This window comes from Diachasma alloeum, unplaced genomic scaffold (genome assembly GCF_001412515.2).
Source record: "Diachasma alloeum isolate Michigan unplaced genomic scaffold, Dall2.0 Dall_scaffold_00410, whole genome shotgun sequence".
Classification (NCBI taxonomy): Eukaryota; Metazoa; Arthropoda; class Insecta; order Hymenoptera; family Braconidae; genus Diachasma; species Diachasma alloeum.
The window spans coordinates 617,599-637,867 of record NW_021680549.1 but is presented as its reverse complement, the minus strand read 5'-3'; the positions used below and the strand labels follow the sequence as shown (position 1 = coordinate 637,867).

At 36.9% G+C, this 20,269-nt stretch overlaps 2 protein-coding genes across 2 annotated transcripts in view; both read right to left on the bottom strand.

Moving 5' to 3' along the window:
* The window catches only part of LOC107042069 (hemocytin), a 53,764-nt gene extending 47,471 nt beyond the window's left edge, over positions 1 to 6,293 (bottom strand). Inside the window, exons 1-2 of the mRNA XM_015262940.1 lie at positions 5,674 to 6,293; positions 3,734 to 3,865 (exon numbers count right to left, since the gene is read on the bottom strand). Coding sequence (XP_015118426.1) covers positions 3,734 to 3,865; positions 5,674 to 5,852 — 311 coding nt within the window. The 5' untranslated portion in view covers positions 5,853 to 6,293. The remainder of the gene's footprint in view (positions 1 to 3,733; positions 3,866 to 5,673) is intronic.
* Positions 6,294 to 6,382: 89 nt separating this feature from the next.
* The window catches only part of LOC107042078 (C1GALT1-specific chaperone 1), a 20,299-nt gene continuing 6,412 nt past the window's right edge, over positions 6,383 to 20,269 (bottom strand). Inside the window, exon 2 of the mRNA XM_015262949.1 lies at positions 6,383 to 8,747. Coding sequence (XP_015118435.1) covers positions 7,360 to 8,679 — 1,320 coding nt within the window. The 5' untranslated portion in view covers positions 8,680 to 8,747 and the 3' untranslated portion in view covers positions 6,383 to 7,359. The remainder of the gene's footprint in view (positions 8,748 to 20,269) is intronic.

Here is a 20,269-nt window from a genome sequence, read left to right as displayed (position 1 = left end):
TTGAATTATACTTTTACTATGTAATGTTGCTATAAGCCATCCATTGCAATTTTTATTACATTTTTTCATGTTAAAATGTATTAAATATGACGATATAAAGAATTTCAGCGTGCGTCTTTTCTTCATTTTTCTCATCGTAAAACGTTCGAGGCAGATTTTAGTGGAGACGTTGGTACCATTGATTTCTATCTCGCGATCTCGTGAGATCCCAAGCAGCACAGTTCCGGAGGGTATCTGCAAGTATACCAAAAAGGCTGTCTAATGTCTGTCCAAAAAGGTAACTTGTGTCTAGAAGTTACCTAGAAGTTAACTAAAAGTTATCGTATGACTGCAAGATACCTTTTGGACGGACATTAGTCAGCCCTTTTGGTATTCTTTCAGATATCTTTCGCAAGGTTTGCTACTTGGGATGTTGGGAGTTGGCTGTGTTGGATTACGTCAGTCCGACATTCGAAAGGGATTGGTGGATCGGACCCGCTTTATGATAGCACTCGACATAAACACCGGCGTCTTCTGTCAATTACACGGAATGGTTCTCGTTCGATTAAGGATGTTCTACACCCTTTCTGCCAAAATTCACGTTTTTTTAATTTTTCTGGCAAACTTATGATGGAATTGACGTGAAAAAATATAACGTTTTTGCGTTTTGTCATTATTTAATGACTGACGAAATTTTAAGGTGGTGCGAACATTTTCCTGCGTTTTCTCTAAACTTTTAAAAAGAATCACAAAACTGTAGAAAAAACGCATGAAAATTATCGCACCACTGCGCAACTTCGTGAGCCATTAAAGAATGACAAACCACAAAATCGTTATATTTTTTCACGTCACTCCCATCGATAATTTGCCAGAAAAATGAAAACAACGTCAATTTTGGCTAAAAGGGTGTCGAACATCCTTAATAAAAATGTGTACTAAATAACCACTCACCCAGGACAGTGATGGGTGATAGTGGTGAAAAATTGTAAATATATTCATCGACACCATGATTTTGATTAACATTAATTCTCGTTTGTGGGATAAGTTATGCCAAAACAAAAATCTACTCTCGTGGAAATTCATCGACAGATTCGGCCAAATAATGACATACAATTTCAAAAAATGTCAAAAAACGAGAAATATTCGGAATTTTTACATAAAAATACAGAATTTGATATAAAATGACAAATTTTATCCGATTTTTTTTTTACATATTTTCCCAAAAAATGTCATATTCTGTCAAGTCGGTAAAATGTCATAAAATGTCAGAATATAACAACCAATTTAGTAATATGATAAAAAATGTTATGATACATGAAATTATGTCCGATTTTTAATGTCATAATTTGTCATATAATGACATTATGAAACATCTGATGTCATATTTTGTCATATTATGACGTTTTCTGACGAACACCTGTGCTAACAATAGCCACAGAAAAGGTCAGAATATGACAAAATATGACATAATAAAACATTTCATGTCATATTTTCACAGATTTTGTCAGGGTTGTTTTAATGACATAAAATGGAGAATTCTGAAAATTGCGTTATTTGACAAATTCCGACAAATAACAAGATATAACATTAAAATTTGGCATTTGCTGATTGAATATCGGAAAGTGTCAGAAAATGGGAAATTATGATATATTCTGTACAAAAATTGAATGAGGGACTCGAAGTTTTCAAGATTTTGTAATTAGGATACTTTCGTTTGATTAATTTAAAATGTTAATTAATTAATCAATGATCAAGTGGACGATGGAGCAATATAGAATATGAGAGGGAGAGGGGAGTTATAGATTGGAGGGGGACTACCACTATCTAATCTACCTGTCTCGCGAATCGCCTCATTCTATTTTACCCCACTGTTCCTTCCATGTTTCCTCTTAACTTTGCCTCTCGCTCTTTGACCTCTGCTATCCCGTACTACCCCTTGTTCTCCTCGTATCATTCCCATCCCATGAATTGCCTATATAAACTCCAAAAATATTAGTCTTATCAGCAATGCAACCATACGGCCTAGAGGACTTTCGGACATGCAGCGATCATCGAAGCTAGACATCATCGAGCCGGGTCAGTAACAGGATGGGTGGCCATTAGGGAACACCGAAAGAACCGTTCAACCGAAGTCTTTTTTTTATATACAGGGTGTTTCCAAATTACTAATAAATCTCTCGTCCAGTGATAGATTGGCGTCCCCTGAATATGGGAAAAATGTAAAAAAAAAAATCTAGTTCAATAATTTTTGAACTATTGACGTTCAATATCGACCAATTGGGATGGGCGTATTTTGCTGTATCGAGCGTAGACGAGAGTTCAATTACATTTTTTAGTTTTTATTTATTTGTCTTTTATTTATTGCTCCCAAATACTTATAACTCTATCACAAACAAATGGAGGAGATATTCTATCACATTACTAAATAATTTAAAAATTATTAGTATTCTCTATAAATAATTTATAAAGAATTATTTTTGGATCATAAAAATTATTTTTTCCAAATCGTAACAAATTTATTCGTATTCAGAATTTTACCAAAAATCTATTTCATGCCTCAGAAAATAAGGTTTTTAAAGGTTTAAACAATTTCAATTATTTATTATAAACAACGAAAGTTAAAAAAAATAATAATTTTGTACAAAATGTAATTGTAATGACGTTGAATGCTCATGATCTTTTCAATTTTGTTTTACATAATTTAATTGACACATTGAATGATTGAAAATGGTTGAATCTATAGTGTGGTTTGTACCAAACTGTAAAAAAAAACTTGGATATCCTTAAATAATACTTTACATATAGCGTGATGATTAATGATATTCGACTTATTATTAGCTGTTAGTTCTGCAATACAGAAAATTACAATAATTCCACTGAAGAATTGCGAAAAACATTAAGGATAATCGGGCGAGGAGGAAATGTAGGAGGGGAGGCGGGGGGGTTTCTATTGTTTTCCTACAGAAAACCAATCGCTGAACAAAAAAATTTTTCCCATTCGGATTCAAAATTCAGGCAATATTAGGGAGTGTCTCCGATTAAAAATTATTTTTGGAGTTAATCAAATTTATTTGTATCTATTCCACGCATTGAATGGTTTTCAGATTGTTTTTTTTTTAATAAATGAAAAAATATTAATCCATGCAAAAAAGTGGCAACATCGTCGGTAGTTTTTTTTTCACCAGGAGCTGGTACCACTGGCTCGAGGGAGCTCCGATCACAACGCTTCATCGCTCTCTCAAGAGACGTTTAAATTGGACGCGCTACCCCCACCCAATCGGTACGTGGGACGTTGCTGCTCGTTTGGGCTGCGTGCGCAGAAATTTCATTTTTCAGTACTTTTTTCGCTATTATTAATAAATAATGCTCCTAGGCGACAATCTTTCTCACACAAAAAATCATTGATCACATGTTCTAAATGTGTCTAAAGTTTCATGACTTTGGCCGCATTTTTTCCTTGGGTTTTGCCGTTTTTTTGTGATTTCCATAAGATCACGGGTTAAATGACCACTTTTTCAAAAATTCATAATAAATTAACCGTGCCGCCCAGCAGTCTGAAACTTTGCACACGCCTTTTCTATCATTTAAAGTAATACGTAAAAAAAAAAGAAAAAAATTGCTGCTTTCTTTCTAACCCTCCGGGCTCGCCCGATTATCCTTCAATCAGAATCTGTAGATTTTATGTTTTTCTGCAGAAAGTGAAAAACCAAAAATCCAAAAAAATCTGAATTGCAGAAAACATTAAAGAACTTACCCAGTTCCGGAACAGCTGATCCGTCCATTGATCGGGGGATTCGGAATTTCTCCACAATTACCGATTGACCCATAATACCCTGCAGGACTTTTGGCTGAATCTGCTTCAAATTTTTCTTCGCTACGGTGGTGGCTGAGGTTAACAATACAATGAATAGAAAATATACAGAATAGCAGGTAAGATTATAAAAAATCTTTATACGACTGGGCCGTCATAATAATTAATATATTGGGAACTTGAATAACGTCTCACGGACTAAATGAACATTATTCATCTTCTTCAGGAGAAGGAATCTCTGAGAATGAATACTTTGAGGTGTTCGATTACAGGATAGTTTTCGAACACTAAGCGATTCACTCAGCCCACAAAACAATTGTAAACGATGGGAATGAGAAGAAATTGTTCATGATGATTCCACACTTTCGACTGAGGTAAATGTACCTTTGCTCATCCCTGTCTCTATGCTCGTTCAAGTGTCGTGAGGTATCATATTTTAATCATTTTAACAGTCCCACGACTCTATCGAGAGTAAAATACGGTTGGAGTTATTATTTTAGTTAATAAGGAATGTTATCGACTTCACTGAACAATGATTTATTGAATAATAAGAGAGAAAAATCCCATTCACATCAACTAGTGCTACGACAGAGTGAATCTTTAAAAATAATAAAAATGGATAAATTACAGTAATATCTTAATATTTACCAGAAACGTCGGCAATTAAAAGAATAGGTACAATGGAAATGATATTGAACCTATACTCGTTTTGCACCCAACTGTCAACTGGTAACCGCGACTAAGCGAATGAAAAAATCATTTAAAAGTTGTTTCATTCCAAATTGGATACGTACAATGTGATTAATTCGAATATACAAATTAATTAATTCATAGACGAGGATAGGGACATGTGTCGAACATGCATGGGAACAAATGATCGAACGTAGGGACGTGGAACTTTCTACGTTTATGGACGATTATTTATTAAAAAATAGTAATTATCATCATTAATATAAGTGAATTCTAATTCTAACGTTTTTACGTTCTGATATATCTACTTTAAAACGTTGCATCTTTACATTCATTTCAATTGAAATAAGGGACTAATGATGTGTTCATCTTATCTACACTAGCGTAGGATCATTTACCTTCAGAGAATGTAATTTCTAATAGCGCTGGATTTTAAAAATTTATTTCGCTAGATTTTTAAATATTGATAATAGGGAAAAAAATACGATTGATTACTGCGACATTCCATAATAAATTAACAATTACAGATTCTCTGTTATTGACACTAATCAAAACTAGACATATGTATATGTTTCGCTTTTGTTTGAGTTCGAATGTAAATAAATATGTTCTTATTATTTTCATACCTGTGGTATGACCCACAAGGGTCTACATATGACTGAATAAGTAAACAAATACTGAAAATGTTATTTTTTTAAATGTTGTTGGAAGAAAATTGTTCTAAAACGCATGTGAAGTTTATGTCACAAACATCTCCAAAAGTGGTGAAATACTCGGGTATTCTTTTCAAAAACTTATGGATAACGAAAAAGGTCTCTTCTTCCGTCAAAACCCATGGTTCCGTCAACATTTGCAAAATTACCTCTATAAAATTCGAATTTATCATTCATTTCCCGTTATTCACCACTTCACACGGAAAAAAAATCCCATAAAAATTATTGGGCTGGTGCAGTAAAATTGGTTAATTTTGACGGACCCAGAAAAAATTCTGCGCCAGCACCACAATTTTTTCTGCACGTTAAAGGAAGTTTTCTCGGATTTACCGTGAAAAATCCTTATATTTCACAGCAAAATTAACGGCCCTGGAATGTTTACCGGTCCGTAAAAATGAACCCATTGTACCATGTTTCACTGTAATTTGTATTATATTTTTTTCTTCATGCACTACTGAGTTCAATAGAAAAAAAAATTACCTCTCAAACTGGAGGAATTCACTCTTCGCCTTCCTCACTAATTCATCTTCACCGAAAATATGAACAACCGCCAGAAAGACAGTCAAATAAAAAAGGCAAGCAGAAATCATCGTAATAACTTCAAAGACTAAGGTACATAAACACCGGCCGAAGTCATGTCGGCCGAAAAACAAACTCATATGAGCTCCAGCATCTCATTTTTCCATATAAATATACTTGCAAAGGAAGCGGATAGCTGATTGGCGTTTGATAAATTTAATTAATTCATAAAAGGGGTCACTATAAATTTCGAATATTCCCAGGGAATTCTCCTGATAAGTTCCTTGCGGGTTTTCCATTATTGAATCATGTGGGGAATTTTGGAATAGTTGCTTCTAGAATTATTATCAGCGTGTACTACTATTCATTGTTAAGCTTCGCGCTTGACCTTTACACGAGTTATCCAAGGACTGCTGTGTATCTCTGAGTAATTTTTTCACTCAGAAATCATGTCACTGTCGCATGATTCATGGACCCGACGAATTTTATCTTATCCTTAATTGAGTAATATGCTATTGTTCTACATTTTACCTCTTGATAGTATAATGCTAAAAAAATAATGAGCACCCCAATTAACTGAAACCACAACGCACAATTTTCGTTGTGTATCGGCTATGGAAGGATATTAATTTATCATTTAATAATATGAGAGATATGCAAAGACCACTCGTTTCAAAACATTAAGCAGTATATTTAGTTCCAATTAGTGAGCGATATCATATTTACAAAATAGCTGCATGGAAATGCAGAAAGATTCCACTCCACGTATAAAAAAATTCTATAGCATTTTTTCATACGTGTCCTGGACGGATATTTACCTCAATTGATTCAAATTCTCTCAAAAATAAAATAACAATGTCAATCTAGTCAATGATAACTTGAATACTCAATAATAATTGTAGCAAAGTAATTAATTTATCTCTGCATACATTAATACTGTCATGTTTTTAACTAAAAATCTTTCGCGAAGTAGTTGGTGAGCGTGGGGTAAAACAACCCATCTTCAAATCGTCAATGCCTCCCGATTAAATAATATGATTTGGGTAAATTAGATTTCATTTTGAAACTTGAAAGAAAAAACATTTATAACGAAAAAAATCGGTAAATTCCACACTTCTACTCTGGCTGACGATTGAAGACAGTTCATTTTATCCCACCCCAGCTGATATATGAGAAGATGAGCCTAGAAATTTTATACAAATTATTTTATGAATATCTCCATATTCAATAGATTGAGAGGAAAAATTTGATGATTTTTACTGCAGTCGATGAAGTTTATAAAAAAACAATCTTTCATAAATTGCTTTAAACCTTTTCCTTAACGATAAGTTTACAAAATAGTCTCCAGAATCATTTCAGTATTATTAAAATAGCAAAATCAAACAGGACGACTCATCTTCTTCATAAGTTTTCGATGAATACATTCGAATACCAAGAGAAAGGACAATTTCGGATGAAGAGTCTCTATAACAAATATTTGTAGCTAAGGATAAGGTTGCTGTGCCACTTAGGTTACCTCCCTAGAAGACCGAAATATTCTACAAAAATGTATCTCAATTTCAAGATGACGTGTTTTGTTTTACCATTTCAATACTGATCTCTATTCGACTCATCAGCTATTCTTTATAACTCCACAACTTAAATAAACTATGGAAGATTCTGCAGCATTCGTCTATCATTTTCATAAGCTGTAATGATTGAGTGAAGCACATTTGTCATGTTCTCATAGTTCTTCTCGATGAACTGCGATGGATCCGAATACTTCGACCTCCAGATCTCATAGAATTTGTCATTTGAAATTCCCTCAACGTCCGTTATATTGAACTCCTCTTTCAGAGCTAATTTCCAAACATCCTCCTCAGGTACTGGCGTAGGTGCAGCCTTGTTTCCATAATGTCCCTCCACATTCTCATAAACATTTAAATGATACAACATGTAGTTAATAGTATGGAGCTTGTCAGGCTCGGAAATACTAAAGGTGACTGAATTTGGAGAGCAGCATTGGTCTCCAGTGGGGTACAGAGCCCTTGTAAAGTAGTTTCCTGGTTTGGCAACACCCCAGAGGAGAGTCTGGAGTGAATATCCATGGAATGTTCCTCTTAACTCATTATCTCTGGTGTCTGCTGGGTGAATGTTGAACCCTGTTAAATGCTTTCCCAGGTAATAATCCTCTTTCTTCCAGTATTTACCACCAGAAATACATTTCTCTGAGGTGTTGAATGTTTCTACGATCTTCTTGAAGGCTCCACTGCTCAGGACATAGCCGGCCTGTGCAATGTTGTATGACTGGCCCCAAAGAACGACTCCATGACCCAGATAATAATCCTGATTATGGTCCAGAGGTGCTAATAAGTATCTCAAATTCTCTGGTAGGACCATTGTGTCGTCTTTAACGAATATAATCCATTCCAAAGGTTCAGACGCTTCTGATTCTGCCAAAACTGTTGATTTCTTCCAGATGAAATTCATTGCTTCACATAATAATTGCCACGAAGAGGAGAGCTTCATTGGAAATTTCATAACTGGTATTTCTGCATTCTTTAAATCCTGGCTGAAGTAATAAATCTTATTGCAGCGTGGACCCCACGTCAATTTGATCGAATGTGCTAGTCTTGTATGTTCGACGAAAACCACACATGTTATATGAACTTTCGACCTGAGCCACTGAAATTCTAAGGCCTTTGGTGTCCCTTGATCTATCGAGACAGGCCCATAATTGGCGTCCAAATTGATCTCGTGGGTCTCCGCATGATGACCTCTCAGCCAAGATTCATAAGATGAATAATGAATCTTGACGTGATTATCCAACATGGACTGTTTTTGAGGTTTCCACAGTGCAAATGCCTGTGGTTTCTTGCAATTGTTTGCATCATAATCGTTTTTGATGACGTAAAGAATGACTGAACTGAAACCAATGATAAATCCCAGTGCAAACGTCAATTTAGATTTTAGAGAATGTAGATACATCTTGAATCTCCCAGAAATGCAGAACTCTCCAGCATTTTTCGGGGTTGAAATGAGATTTTGCAATAGAACTGAAATTGGAAAATAAATCTACTGTCAATTACTGAGAAAAAAAGTTTCTAATTCTCCGAACGAAGTTACTGATTGTAAAAGAACAGTTTTCTCGAAATTTTCAAACAAATTTCGTACTCAAAGTTATTAATCTTCTTCGACACCAAGGCACATTGATAAGCCCCTAGAGATTAATTTACTACGATTTTGAAAAATATCGACAACTTTCGGTAGAAAGTGTATTAAAAAATTTGAAAAATAAAGGTCTGTCCATTACCCTTTAAGGATAATTACTTCATGTTAAAAGAAAAAGCTCCAAACTTTAATGCCAAAAACCTAATTAGTTCAAATAAGAAAAGTTCCTGAGTCAAGAACCGTTGGGTGTTTAAATCAAGAACTATTTGGTTTGGTTTTTAAATGAAAACTCTTCATTCTTGAACCAAGAACATTCGAAAAGAATAAAATTCTAAAATAATTGAACAATAATAGAGGGAAGGTATCAGGCGATACACTTCAAAGAAAAAACATCATTAACTCAAGAATGAGAATGTTCTTAATTTAAAACTTCGGATGTTCTTTATGTGAGGCCTTAAAAGTTCCAATTTTCAGAACTCAAAAGTTCTAAATTCCATACCTCAGAGAGTCTTAAAATGAGAGAAAATATGTCCTAATGCAAGCACAATTATGTAAGATTTATGAAAAACATGTGAATAATTTAATTGTTCAAATGACAATAATCATTGCTGCTAATAAATCAGCTTTTGCTTCCGAATGCAGTCTTTTTGTCTCTCAAATTCTATTTCACTATTCTCTTCCCCTTTTGTTTCATGCCATAGGATTATCATGAATTGAAATGTCATCAAAACTTGCAACCCTGTAGCTTGGTCACCTTCGCGGGGTTTAGCCGCCGTGTTATTTGGACTCCAGCGTTGCCAAATTCACTCGACACTTCCCGGGCGCTTTTAGTAAGTTTCCGGCAAGTTGCGTAACGGCGATTTCATTTAAACATGGGAAAAATAATTCAACTGTTAGAAATATTTGCATTTTCTTTATGAATTACGGCAATTATATTGTTCTAACAACTATTTCAATATTTTAGACACTTCAATTGAAAATGTCAAATTTTTGCTTCCGAATGGAAGCATTGCAATCGTTTGATTTTCACATTTTCTAATTTTGCTTGGAAATGATGCATGAATGGTCTGAAACGGGAAAATACGAAGTTTAGAGACCATGTCTGTGCGTGACACTGTCCAGTCAGTGGTCATTTTTTCGTAAATTTGATAATTAAACGGGAAAAATCATTCCAAAAAGTTTGAAATTTTTTCAGTTAATTGGTATAACTTGAGACTAACTCCATGCCAAACTTCAGCTTGATCCGTCCATTAGTTTTTGAGCAATATCCATTCGTTTTTTAACCTTTTCTCCCAAATATTTCGGAAAATATCCAACCGATTTCAATAATTTTTTTTTCAAAATATTCGGCATGATGTCCTCTATCTAAATCAATCAAAACATAGATATTCGTTCATACAAAGTTTTTGAGATATTTGGATTTTTCTGTTTTTGACTTAAAATCCTTGTTCGCGCTCTAACTTGAGTAAAAATTGAAATATCGACTTGATATTTGACATGAAACTGTCGCTTATCATCGCAAGGATCGGTATGGAAGATGGGCTCAATCGGTCAATTAGTTTCGGAGGTATTCAACTTTGTATGTAAACTTAATGTCTTGAATATCTCAACAACGAGTCAACCGATCTCAATGATTTTTTTTTCAAAATATTCCGCTTGATGTCCTCTATCCCAACCAATCAAAATATATATACCCGTTCAAAGTTTTTGAGATGTTTAGATTTTTTTTGTTTGCCTTGAAATCCTTGTTCGCGCTCTAACTTGAGTAAAAATCGAGATATCGACTTGTTTTTCATTCAACTTCAGAAAAACTGAAGATAGAAAATTGAAATTTGATATGATTATAGCTCTTATAAATTTGAAGATTGATATTGTCGATAGGCGCAATCGGCCGAGTAGTTTCGGAGATATTCAACTTTTTGTATAAATCTATTTTATTAGAAGGTTGAATATCTTTCTGTAGATACCATGTAGCATGTAGTTACAGTTGTATGCTTATCACAAGGACAGGGAATTGCTACGGATTCATTCGCAAGCTTACTACCAATGGAATTGGTAGAAATAAAAGAAAAACGAACTAATAACGCAGCAAGTAACGGTCACATGCCTTCTGTCGGATAGGCTCGAATCCCTGCTTATTTTCAAGTTTTTTGGTTCGTCAGTCAATGGCAATTGAAGAAAAACGACGCGCTGCGGCGCGGTTTCTCTCGTATGGTGATCAATCTAGGGTGAAGATTCGGATTCGGCTTTAGTCAGGGTTTAATCAAGGTTTAATTGCGATCTAGTCGGGATTTGACTCGGGTTCAATCAAGTTTTAATCAGTGTTTATATAACTGGGATTCAATCAGGGTTGAGTCAGAATTCAGCCAGAGTGTACCCAGGTTAATTCAAGACTTAGTCGGGACCATGAATTAATATGAATGAGTATCCAACATAAAAGTCTGATATCTCCATTTGAAACCCCTTCAGTATAAAAATCTCATGACGCTATTGTGTAACTTGATAAGCAATGATGCTGTTTGTTGTATTTTAATGAAATCATATTTTAAATAAGGAGAAACTTGAGAAGCGAGCCACGTATGAAAAAATCGTATAGGAAGGGTCTAGCCGGATAAGCATGGTGAACCTGTCCCCAGCGAATTTTAAAGCGGCAATTTTTTCACATATTCACCACCCAAAAAAACAATTCTGTGTAAAATTTCTGTTTTTCTGTAAAAACTGTTTTTTTCGATTTCTTTTTTTGAGTACTTCAAAAGTACTTAAAAATCTGAAAAAATTCTGAAAAATTGAAAAAAAATCAACATTGAAGGGAAAATTTTTTAATTGATTTTTAATTGTTAAATAATATTTTTGATCGACACTTCTTTTTTTTTTTAATCATTTTCATAGGTAAAGATTTTTCTACCACTTTGACCAAAATTAACGAGATTCTAGCCTCAATTCCCCACATTTTGAGAAAAAAAAAGTTCGAAAAATCCACCTGCAACGCATTTAAAAAAAATAAAAACGTCAAATTTTTGCGTTTTTTCATGGAAATCCTTCCGTTCATCATCCCTACAGGTCTGTTAATTGATCACTATATTCAATCTAGTATTGTGGCACATTATACGTTTGAAGGAGAGCAACTGCTGGGCAAAATCGCTAGTAATGCAATAAAACGATTTGAGTTGACTGATATCTTAGCTTAGTTTCCAGGCAATATCTCCGCATCTAAGAGAGATAGCAAAATTTTTGTAACGACCTTTTTTGTAACTTTTAATTCGCTTTACAAGAAAAATTGTGAGAAAAAAATTGGTATCTGTCTTACATTCCGAGATATTCATTGAAAACTAACCAATACCAAAATTGGCTTGAACCGTTTTGCTGCTATGCTACTGAAATGGAACACAAGGTATGATAGTATTCCGAGTCAGAATAAAAGTCCTATTTGAATTCCGATTTTTATCAAAATTGAATTCGGAAAGGTCTAAGGAAATCAGTTGAATAAGCATAAAACATCATGTATAATCTCTACCATGAAACATATCTGGTAATCCATATATAAAATTAAAAATCCGTGGCGGGTCCCAAAAGTACAAAAATACCACAAATCTTTCACTCCTGAGAAATTGAATCGAGAAGAGAAGAGGCCACGCAGGTTGTGAATAGAAAGTATTATGCAAATCGTCACGGGAATTGAGCAGATCAAACACACATTTGATATTATGAAATTCGTAATCAAATTCTTACTATCTTCTGGTGAATCTTGGGTAAAAAATAATATTCAATTATCGGAAATTAAGGAACTAAGTAGAATTAACGTCCACTTTTCAGTTGATTAAAATTGAGAAAAACAAAATGTTAAGGAAAGACTTCGATAGGAGTCATTTCAGATTCGCCTATTCTGATTATATATTTTGTCAAGTTTGTGTGAAATTATATTTTGAATCTAAGAGGACGCCACCAGATCTTCAAGATGGTTAATTTTCCCCCACTCCTTTTGTATTCCCGCTTATTCAGTTGAGCAAGATGGCCGCAATGGTCTATTGTATCCCAAAATATCTCTAAAATAAATGTTTATATTTTAGTAGAAAATACGTGTTTACTGTGATATCCACCCCCTAAACTCACTCACAGAACATATTTAGTCCAATGGCTCATCGCGTTCACTTTGGCCTCTACGATACTTTCAATCATTTTGCTTATCCCTTCCATTTGAAACTTCTGATAATTTAGCTCTCCTGATCATTTCGCTGGTGCCTTCCCCTCATTTGCTGAGCTTGCCTGATTTTTACAAAGAAGTATGAAACCAACTTGGGAATTTTAATGGAAAAAATCAATCTATAATTTGAAATTATCAATTTCTGAGAATCAAAGATTTGATTTACAATGTTTGTCCTCTAATTGAGCCATATTGTTTGATTCATTCGAGTCCTTCAAGGTTTCCTGAACCTGAATTTGTTGAAAAAGAAAATTTACATAGGAGTCTACTTAGTTTCGGGATTCCATCATAATCTGCATTCCATTCCAATAGGGGAACGGTAAAACGATTTAAGCCGATTTTATTATTGGTCAGTTTTCAATGAATATCTCGGAATCTAACGCAGATATTGTAGATAATATCTGAAAGGATATTCTAAATCTAGTAATGCGAGGACATAAAGGGTATCTGAAGATCAGAGCTACACACATAACCTTCTGTACTCTTCTGTTTATTATGAGCGACTGACCGACGATACAAACATCAACGTGAGTGTCGAGTGAGTGAGAATGCGGGGGTCTGTATGTGTATGAGTGAGAGTCACTGTACGTGTCTGTGTTAGAGTATATTAATCGTCATTGTATTATCCTCAACACTTCCCCTCAATGTCGATTCACTTCCCCTCAAAGTTTGTTGCTCTCCACATCTTGAGTCCAATGCCTTGGGTGAGTTTTCTCAGCCTGATGTTCCCGATTGGTTTAGTCAGCAAGTCTGCCAGGTTGTGTTCTGTTGGACAGTACACTGTGCGTACTATCCCCTTGGTGATCAAGTCAACGCCATAGCAGTATCGAGTATCAATGTGTTTGGTACGATTACTCACTCTGCCAGCATGGTGAAAATTGATACAACTCTGATTGTCCTCGTGAATCACGGTTGCACGTTTTTGCATTTCGTCACAGAATAGAAGGATCCTGTGGATCCAGGTTGCTTCTCTGCAGGCCTCCGAAAAAGCAACAATTTCTGATTCAGTTGAGGAAACAGACACACAGTCCTGTCTCTTACTGGACCAGCTGATAGTCCCATTGAACAGTTTGAAGAGATATCCACTGTTCGACTTCCTTCTCTCTGCAGCTTCTGTCCAGTCCGCATCCGCGTATCCAATCAGTTGAAGTTTGGATGTTGAAGTGTCACTCAACTTGAGCTCGTAATCAATTGTATTTTTCAAATACCTGCAGATCCTCTGTAGCTCATTCCAATCAACTTTACGAGTGTCTTTAATGTGTTGACTCAAAATTGATACTGGAGCACTGATATCAGGTCGAGAATTCACAGATACGTATAACAGGGATCCAATGAGACTTTGAAACTTCTTGTTCGATATCTGTGGAGATTTTGCCCTTAGCTTCTGATACCCAGTGTCCATGGGGTAGTTTGAACCTTTTGCATTCATCAATCCAGTTTGGCTCAGGACTTTCCTGATATAATTCAACTGATTTATGTAGACATTTTCATCCTGATCACGTCTCACTTCTACTCCAAGGTAACATTTGAGATCTCCAAGATCTGTGATCGAAAAAACGTTATTCAACTTCTTTCTGAATCCTTCAATCCTCTTCCCTGACTAACTAGCAATGATTATATCGTCTACATATATTATCAAGTACACTTTGGGTCCTTTGTCTGTCGATTTATAGAGGCAGGGGTCAGCAGGGCACGCTTCGAATCCATGACGTTTCAATTCTCGATTTAACATCTCGTTCCAAGTTCTAGCTGCCTGTTTCAATCCATAAATGCTACGATTCAATTTACATACTAAATTCTCTTTCCCTCGTAGCATGAAACCAGGTGGCTGTTTCATGTAAATTTCTTCTTTAATGTGTCCATTGAGAAATGCTGTTTTTGCATCGAAATGTTTTATGACGTAATTTCTCTTCCCAGCAACTGATAACAATATTCTCATTGTTGTGTGTTTCACCACAGGGACAAACACCTCATCATAATCCACTCCAAATTTTTGAGAAAAGCCCTGTGCAATCAGTCGAGCCTTGAATGTATTAGGACGTTCATCTGAATGCTTTTTGACTTTATAAACCCACTTACAACCGATGGCAGTTTTCCCCTTTGGTAAATGTTTCAAATTCCACGTCTGGTTTTTCTTCAGAGAACGAAGCTGGAGCAATGGAGGAGGCTCCATTGCCCTCTGCCACTTCTCAGCTTCGAGTCCAGTTAATGCTTCTTTCAATGATTTTGGTTCATCTCGATCATCTTGAGTTGCATGAGCTTCATCCATGTGCTCTCCTGATTCTGACATTCTCATTCTCTTACTCAGTGGCATATCGTCTAATGATTCAATTGAATCACTCAGTGTATCGTCTCCAAAATCCTCTTCAGCCTCAGTGGTAAGGTCTTCAAGTTCTTGGATTCCATCGTGGATTTCATTGTGGATTTCATCATGAATTTCATCGTGAATTTCATCGTGAATTTCATGTGGTATAAGTACAATGTCTTCTTGATTATTGTGAGAGTTTCCAGCAAGTCCGAAATTCACTTGTTCTTTTGGACCAACACGATCTTCCTCGATAAACCTCACATCTCTACTGATTGTTATGTCTCCTGTAGAGCGATTTAACAATCTGTATGTTTTTGACTGCTCACTGTAACCCACGAGGATGTGTTCGTGTGCTTTGGCATCTAGCTTCCTCCTCTTTTGTTTTGGCACGTGAGTAAATGCCTTACATCCAAACACTCGAAGATGACTCACATCTGGTTTTTCCCCAAATCATAGTTCGTGAGGCGTTTTGTTTCTCGATTTTGTGGGTAAAAGATTCTGAATGTAGGCAGCTGTCAGTACTGTTTCACCCCAGAATCTATCAGGTAGCTGAGCATCAATTAACATAGTCCTCACTGCTTCAATCAACGTTCTATTTCGCCTCTCAGCAACCCCATTTTGATCAGGGGTGTAAGGAGCAGTGTGTTGCATCTTTATTCCCTTGTCTTTCAGGTATTCTTGCAATTCGTGTGCAGTGTATTCACCACCCCTATCTGACCTGAATGCCTTTGGTATTCTACTAAATTGAGTTTTACTGAATTTAATAAAATCTTTTATTACCTGAGTGGCTTGGGATTTTTTCTTCAGAAGAAATACTTGGGCGTATCGACCGAAATAATCAATCAACGTCATTATATAACGTCTTCCTCCAGGTGTTTGGGTTGGCATAGGCCCACAAAGATCTGTGTGAATTAGCTCCAATGGTTCATTGCGTCTGCTGTGGGAAGTTTTAGGGAACGGTTGACGTGTCAACTTCCCCTTGATGCAGCTCTCACAAAATTCCTTGATTCCACACGGTGTGACCTTAATCCCTGAAGCTAAACCTTGTTCACCCAACTTTTTTATTGCCAGTGCATCCCTGTAGCCAAAGCGCTGATGCCATGTGTGAATGCATGTGTTGGAATGTTGTGGAGATGCCTTGAATGCATTTTCTGTCATTCTCAATTCATACATCCCTTTCTTCACGTCTGCAACAGCCACTTCTTTCTCATTCCTTTTTAAGATCATTGTACCACTTTTAACTAGTACTTTGTAACCTTGTTCATCTAAGACACGAATTGAAATCAAACCTGATTCAAAATCTGGAACGTACAATACCTCTTCTAATTTCAAAATCGTTCTTTCCCGCTCTGGTGACGCACTCGACTTCTCCGCAACCAATGCACAGACTGTACTCAGATTTTTGTTGGCGACACGAACTGTGGACCTATAGTTCGTGTCCAAACTTTTGAAAAAATCGATATTATTAGTCATGTACCTCGTTGCTCCTGAGTCGAAAACCCATGTTTGCGAAGGTTTACTCTGTCTCACTATGTACGCTGAGTCTTGGCAAGTGCTGGTGTCACTATCACTGGTGTCTTCACTGTCGTTTTGAATGGCTTTGGCAGCTTTAGTGTTGGTTTTCCAGCTCTTGTTTACATTCTTGTCTTTATTTTTCTTTTTCTCCAACCAGTTATGGAATTTCTCGCAGTCTGATCTCTTGTGGTTTGCATCATTACAAAAGAAACATCCTTTCTTATTCTTACTTTTGTTAACCCTCATTGCGGTATCCTCACTTGTTGATGCCTGAGCTGTGCGTCTCTTGTGCTCGTTAACTAATTTCTTCATGACTATTGACATAGAAATTTCATTCTCCGGTCTGACCTCCAATGCTGAAACTAACGGATCATATGTGTCTGGCACACTGCAAAGCACCAGGGCCACCTTGAAAGTTTCAGAAAGCTCGTCCCCTAAAGCTGTCAGTTTATCCATCTCATCCTGCATTCTGCCTAAATGCTCTTCCATATCGCCATCCTCAGTTAAACGCATCAAAATCAATCTCCGTAGCAATATCACTTTATTTGTCATAGTTGCTCGTTCATGATGTGTTTTGAGTGCTTCCCACATTGCTTTAGCTGATTTATGGTGACGTATCAAGTTCACTTGACTTTTCTCTACCAAGAGACCTATACATCCTGTAGCTTTGGTATTCTTTTTGTTCCATAAATTTCTCAAATTACCTTCTGCCGGAGGGTCTTCAGTTATGGCTTCCAATACATCTTCTTTCATTAACAACATTTCAAGACTAAACTTCCACATATGATAGTTCTCATTATTGAGCTTCTGAACAGCAAAATGTCCGTGATTGTTCTCACTCATTTTGACTCTCTAACACTACTTGATTTCAAAATGAGACTGAACCAATATATCCACAATAACCAAAAAAATATTCTCACAATGAGTCCTCAACGATTAACCCTTTGTGCCTCCCTATCCTTACTACGCAACTGGGCCCATAACCTGTAGACAATATCTGAAAGGATATTCTATATCTAGTAATGCGAGGACATAAAGGGTATCTGAATAATCAGAGCTACACACATAACCTTCTGTACTCTTCTGTTTATTATGAGCGACTGATCGACGATACAAACATCAACGTGAGTGTCGAGTGAGTGAGAGTGCGGGGGTCTGTATGTGTATGAGTGAGAGTCACTGTACGTGTCTGTGTTAGAGTATATTAATCGTCATTGTATTATCCTCAACAGATATCCATTGTTTTCTCATAACCTTTTTTGTAGAGCGAATCGAGAGTCACAAATAGGTCATTACCAAAATTTCTTTGGAGCTTTTTGAACTCAAATGTGGCACAAATTGAAATTGGACTTATTTCACTTCGATAGCGTAGCAGCAAAACGGTTCAAGTCGATTTTAGAATTGATTAGTTTTCAATTGATATCTCGGAATCAAATGCAGATACCATTTTTTTATGTAAGGTTTTTTGTAGAGCCGATCAAGAGTTACAAAAAAGATTATCACAAAAATTTCGCTATCTCTCTTAGATTCGAAGATATTGTCTGGAAACTCAGCTAACAACCCAGTCAATTCAAATCGTTTTGCCGCTTCGCTAGCGATTTTGCCCAGCAATTGCTCTCNACAAAAATTTCGCTATCTCTCTTAGATTCAAAGATATTGTCTGGAAACTCAGCTAACAACCCAGTCAATTCAAATCGTTTTGCCGCTTCGCTAGCGATTTTGCCCAGCAATTGCTCTCCTTCAAAAGAATGATGTGCCACAATACTGGAGTAGATATAATAATTAACTAGTGGATTGGACTGTTGGTCGCTCGCTGCGCTCGTTCTCATTGCGGGTGGGTTGGTAGCGGATGTATTCATGTGGGTCTGACTCGTCGGACGGGTCGCACCAACAACTTCCCGATATTATTATTCCTCCCGTTTTGACTAAAAGAATCCTTTTCAACTCTCAATACTCTGTTTATTTATTCATGAAAAACCCTTGTCTGAGCGATTTTCAAACTTTTCTCCAGGGAATTTTCGAAAAACCACTGGAAAAATCACTGGAGTTTCAGAAAATCCTAGATAAATCACTGGAGTGATTGACTCTAGTGGTATCCTGATGTTGACAATGCCAATCACGTCATTTATACAGGAGAAATACTTATCTTAGCCATTTTCAAACATTTCTCCAGGAAAATTTGGAAGAACTACTGGAGCGAATCACTCCAAAATCTAATCAGGTCTAAGTTACATGAAGACGTATCGATTGGAGAAAAAAAAAGTTAAATCGGACCATTCGTTCACGAGAAATCGTTGACCAAAATTTTGACCACATACGTACAAAGTAACACACACACACACACACACACACACACACACACGCGCGCGCACACGCACACACACACACACCCACCACGGATTCTTTCGGCGAGGAACGCCTTTACCCTCCGAGAGTTTTCGCAGGTTGGAAGGTCCTGCAACGTGGCGCGTCCCCAGGTGGTGGATGGGGGAATGCTCGATATTCTGAACTGAATATAGGGTATCGACTAAATAAAATACGTCGGCGCGAACCAACACCTTCCGAGAAACCCAACTCTAAAAGCGGTGTGCAGGGTGGGCTCCCTAAAACACCCCCGGGTCAGGCTCCCGATAACAGCTAGTACAAAAATGATGAGTGATGAAAAAATTGAAAGTTCCCATGCGGGTAGCTTTAGCAAGGAGAATCCTGCCATCAGTTCTGATGCCGGCTCCATGGATTATGGGAGGAGCCAATCATCACATTCATTAAAGGTGGACTCCTTGGCCTCAGATGCTACAAGGAGAGATGAGTCGCAGACTAAACAGGAGACGGAATGCTGCAATGCATGGGCGCGACTTGAAAAACTCATCGCAGAACTTCATGAGTATGTTCAGCCCAGGATAAATGTCCACAAGGAGATCAAATGCAAGGTGGCAACTATCGGCAGCGCATTCAAACGCCTCAAAAGTTTGGAGGAGGCACGCATCAAAGCACGACCCTCCTTCACCAAACCCGTGCAAACTCCATCAGCACCACCCACGTTGCGTTTACGGATGGACTCCGAAACGACGGCAAAGGACTCGGATTTGGAGGATCCGAATACCATGCAGTCGGCCCGAGATGTCCGCAAGGCAGTGCGGAGAAAGCGCTCGAAAGGCTCACCTGCGGCAGAAGCTCAAACTTTGAAGAAGCTGAAGCAACAGGATCTGACCAGCAAGGCAGCCCCGCAGATGGTGGCAACTTCAGATCCACCTGCTAAGCCTGAATGGACGCAGGTGAAGAATAAGAAGGAGAAAAAGAGGCAGGCCGGACAGCTCCATCCACAGCTGCCTCCCAAAAAGATGAAAAAAAAGAAACAGGAGAGGGCTACTCGGAAATCAGTG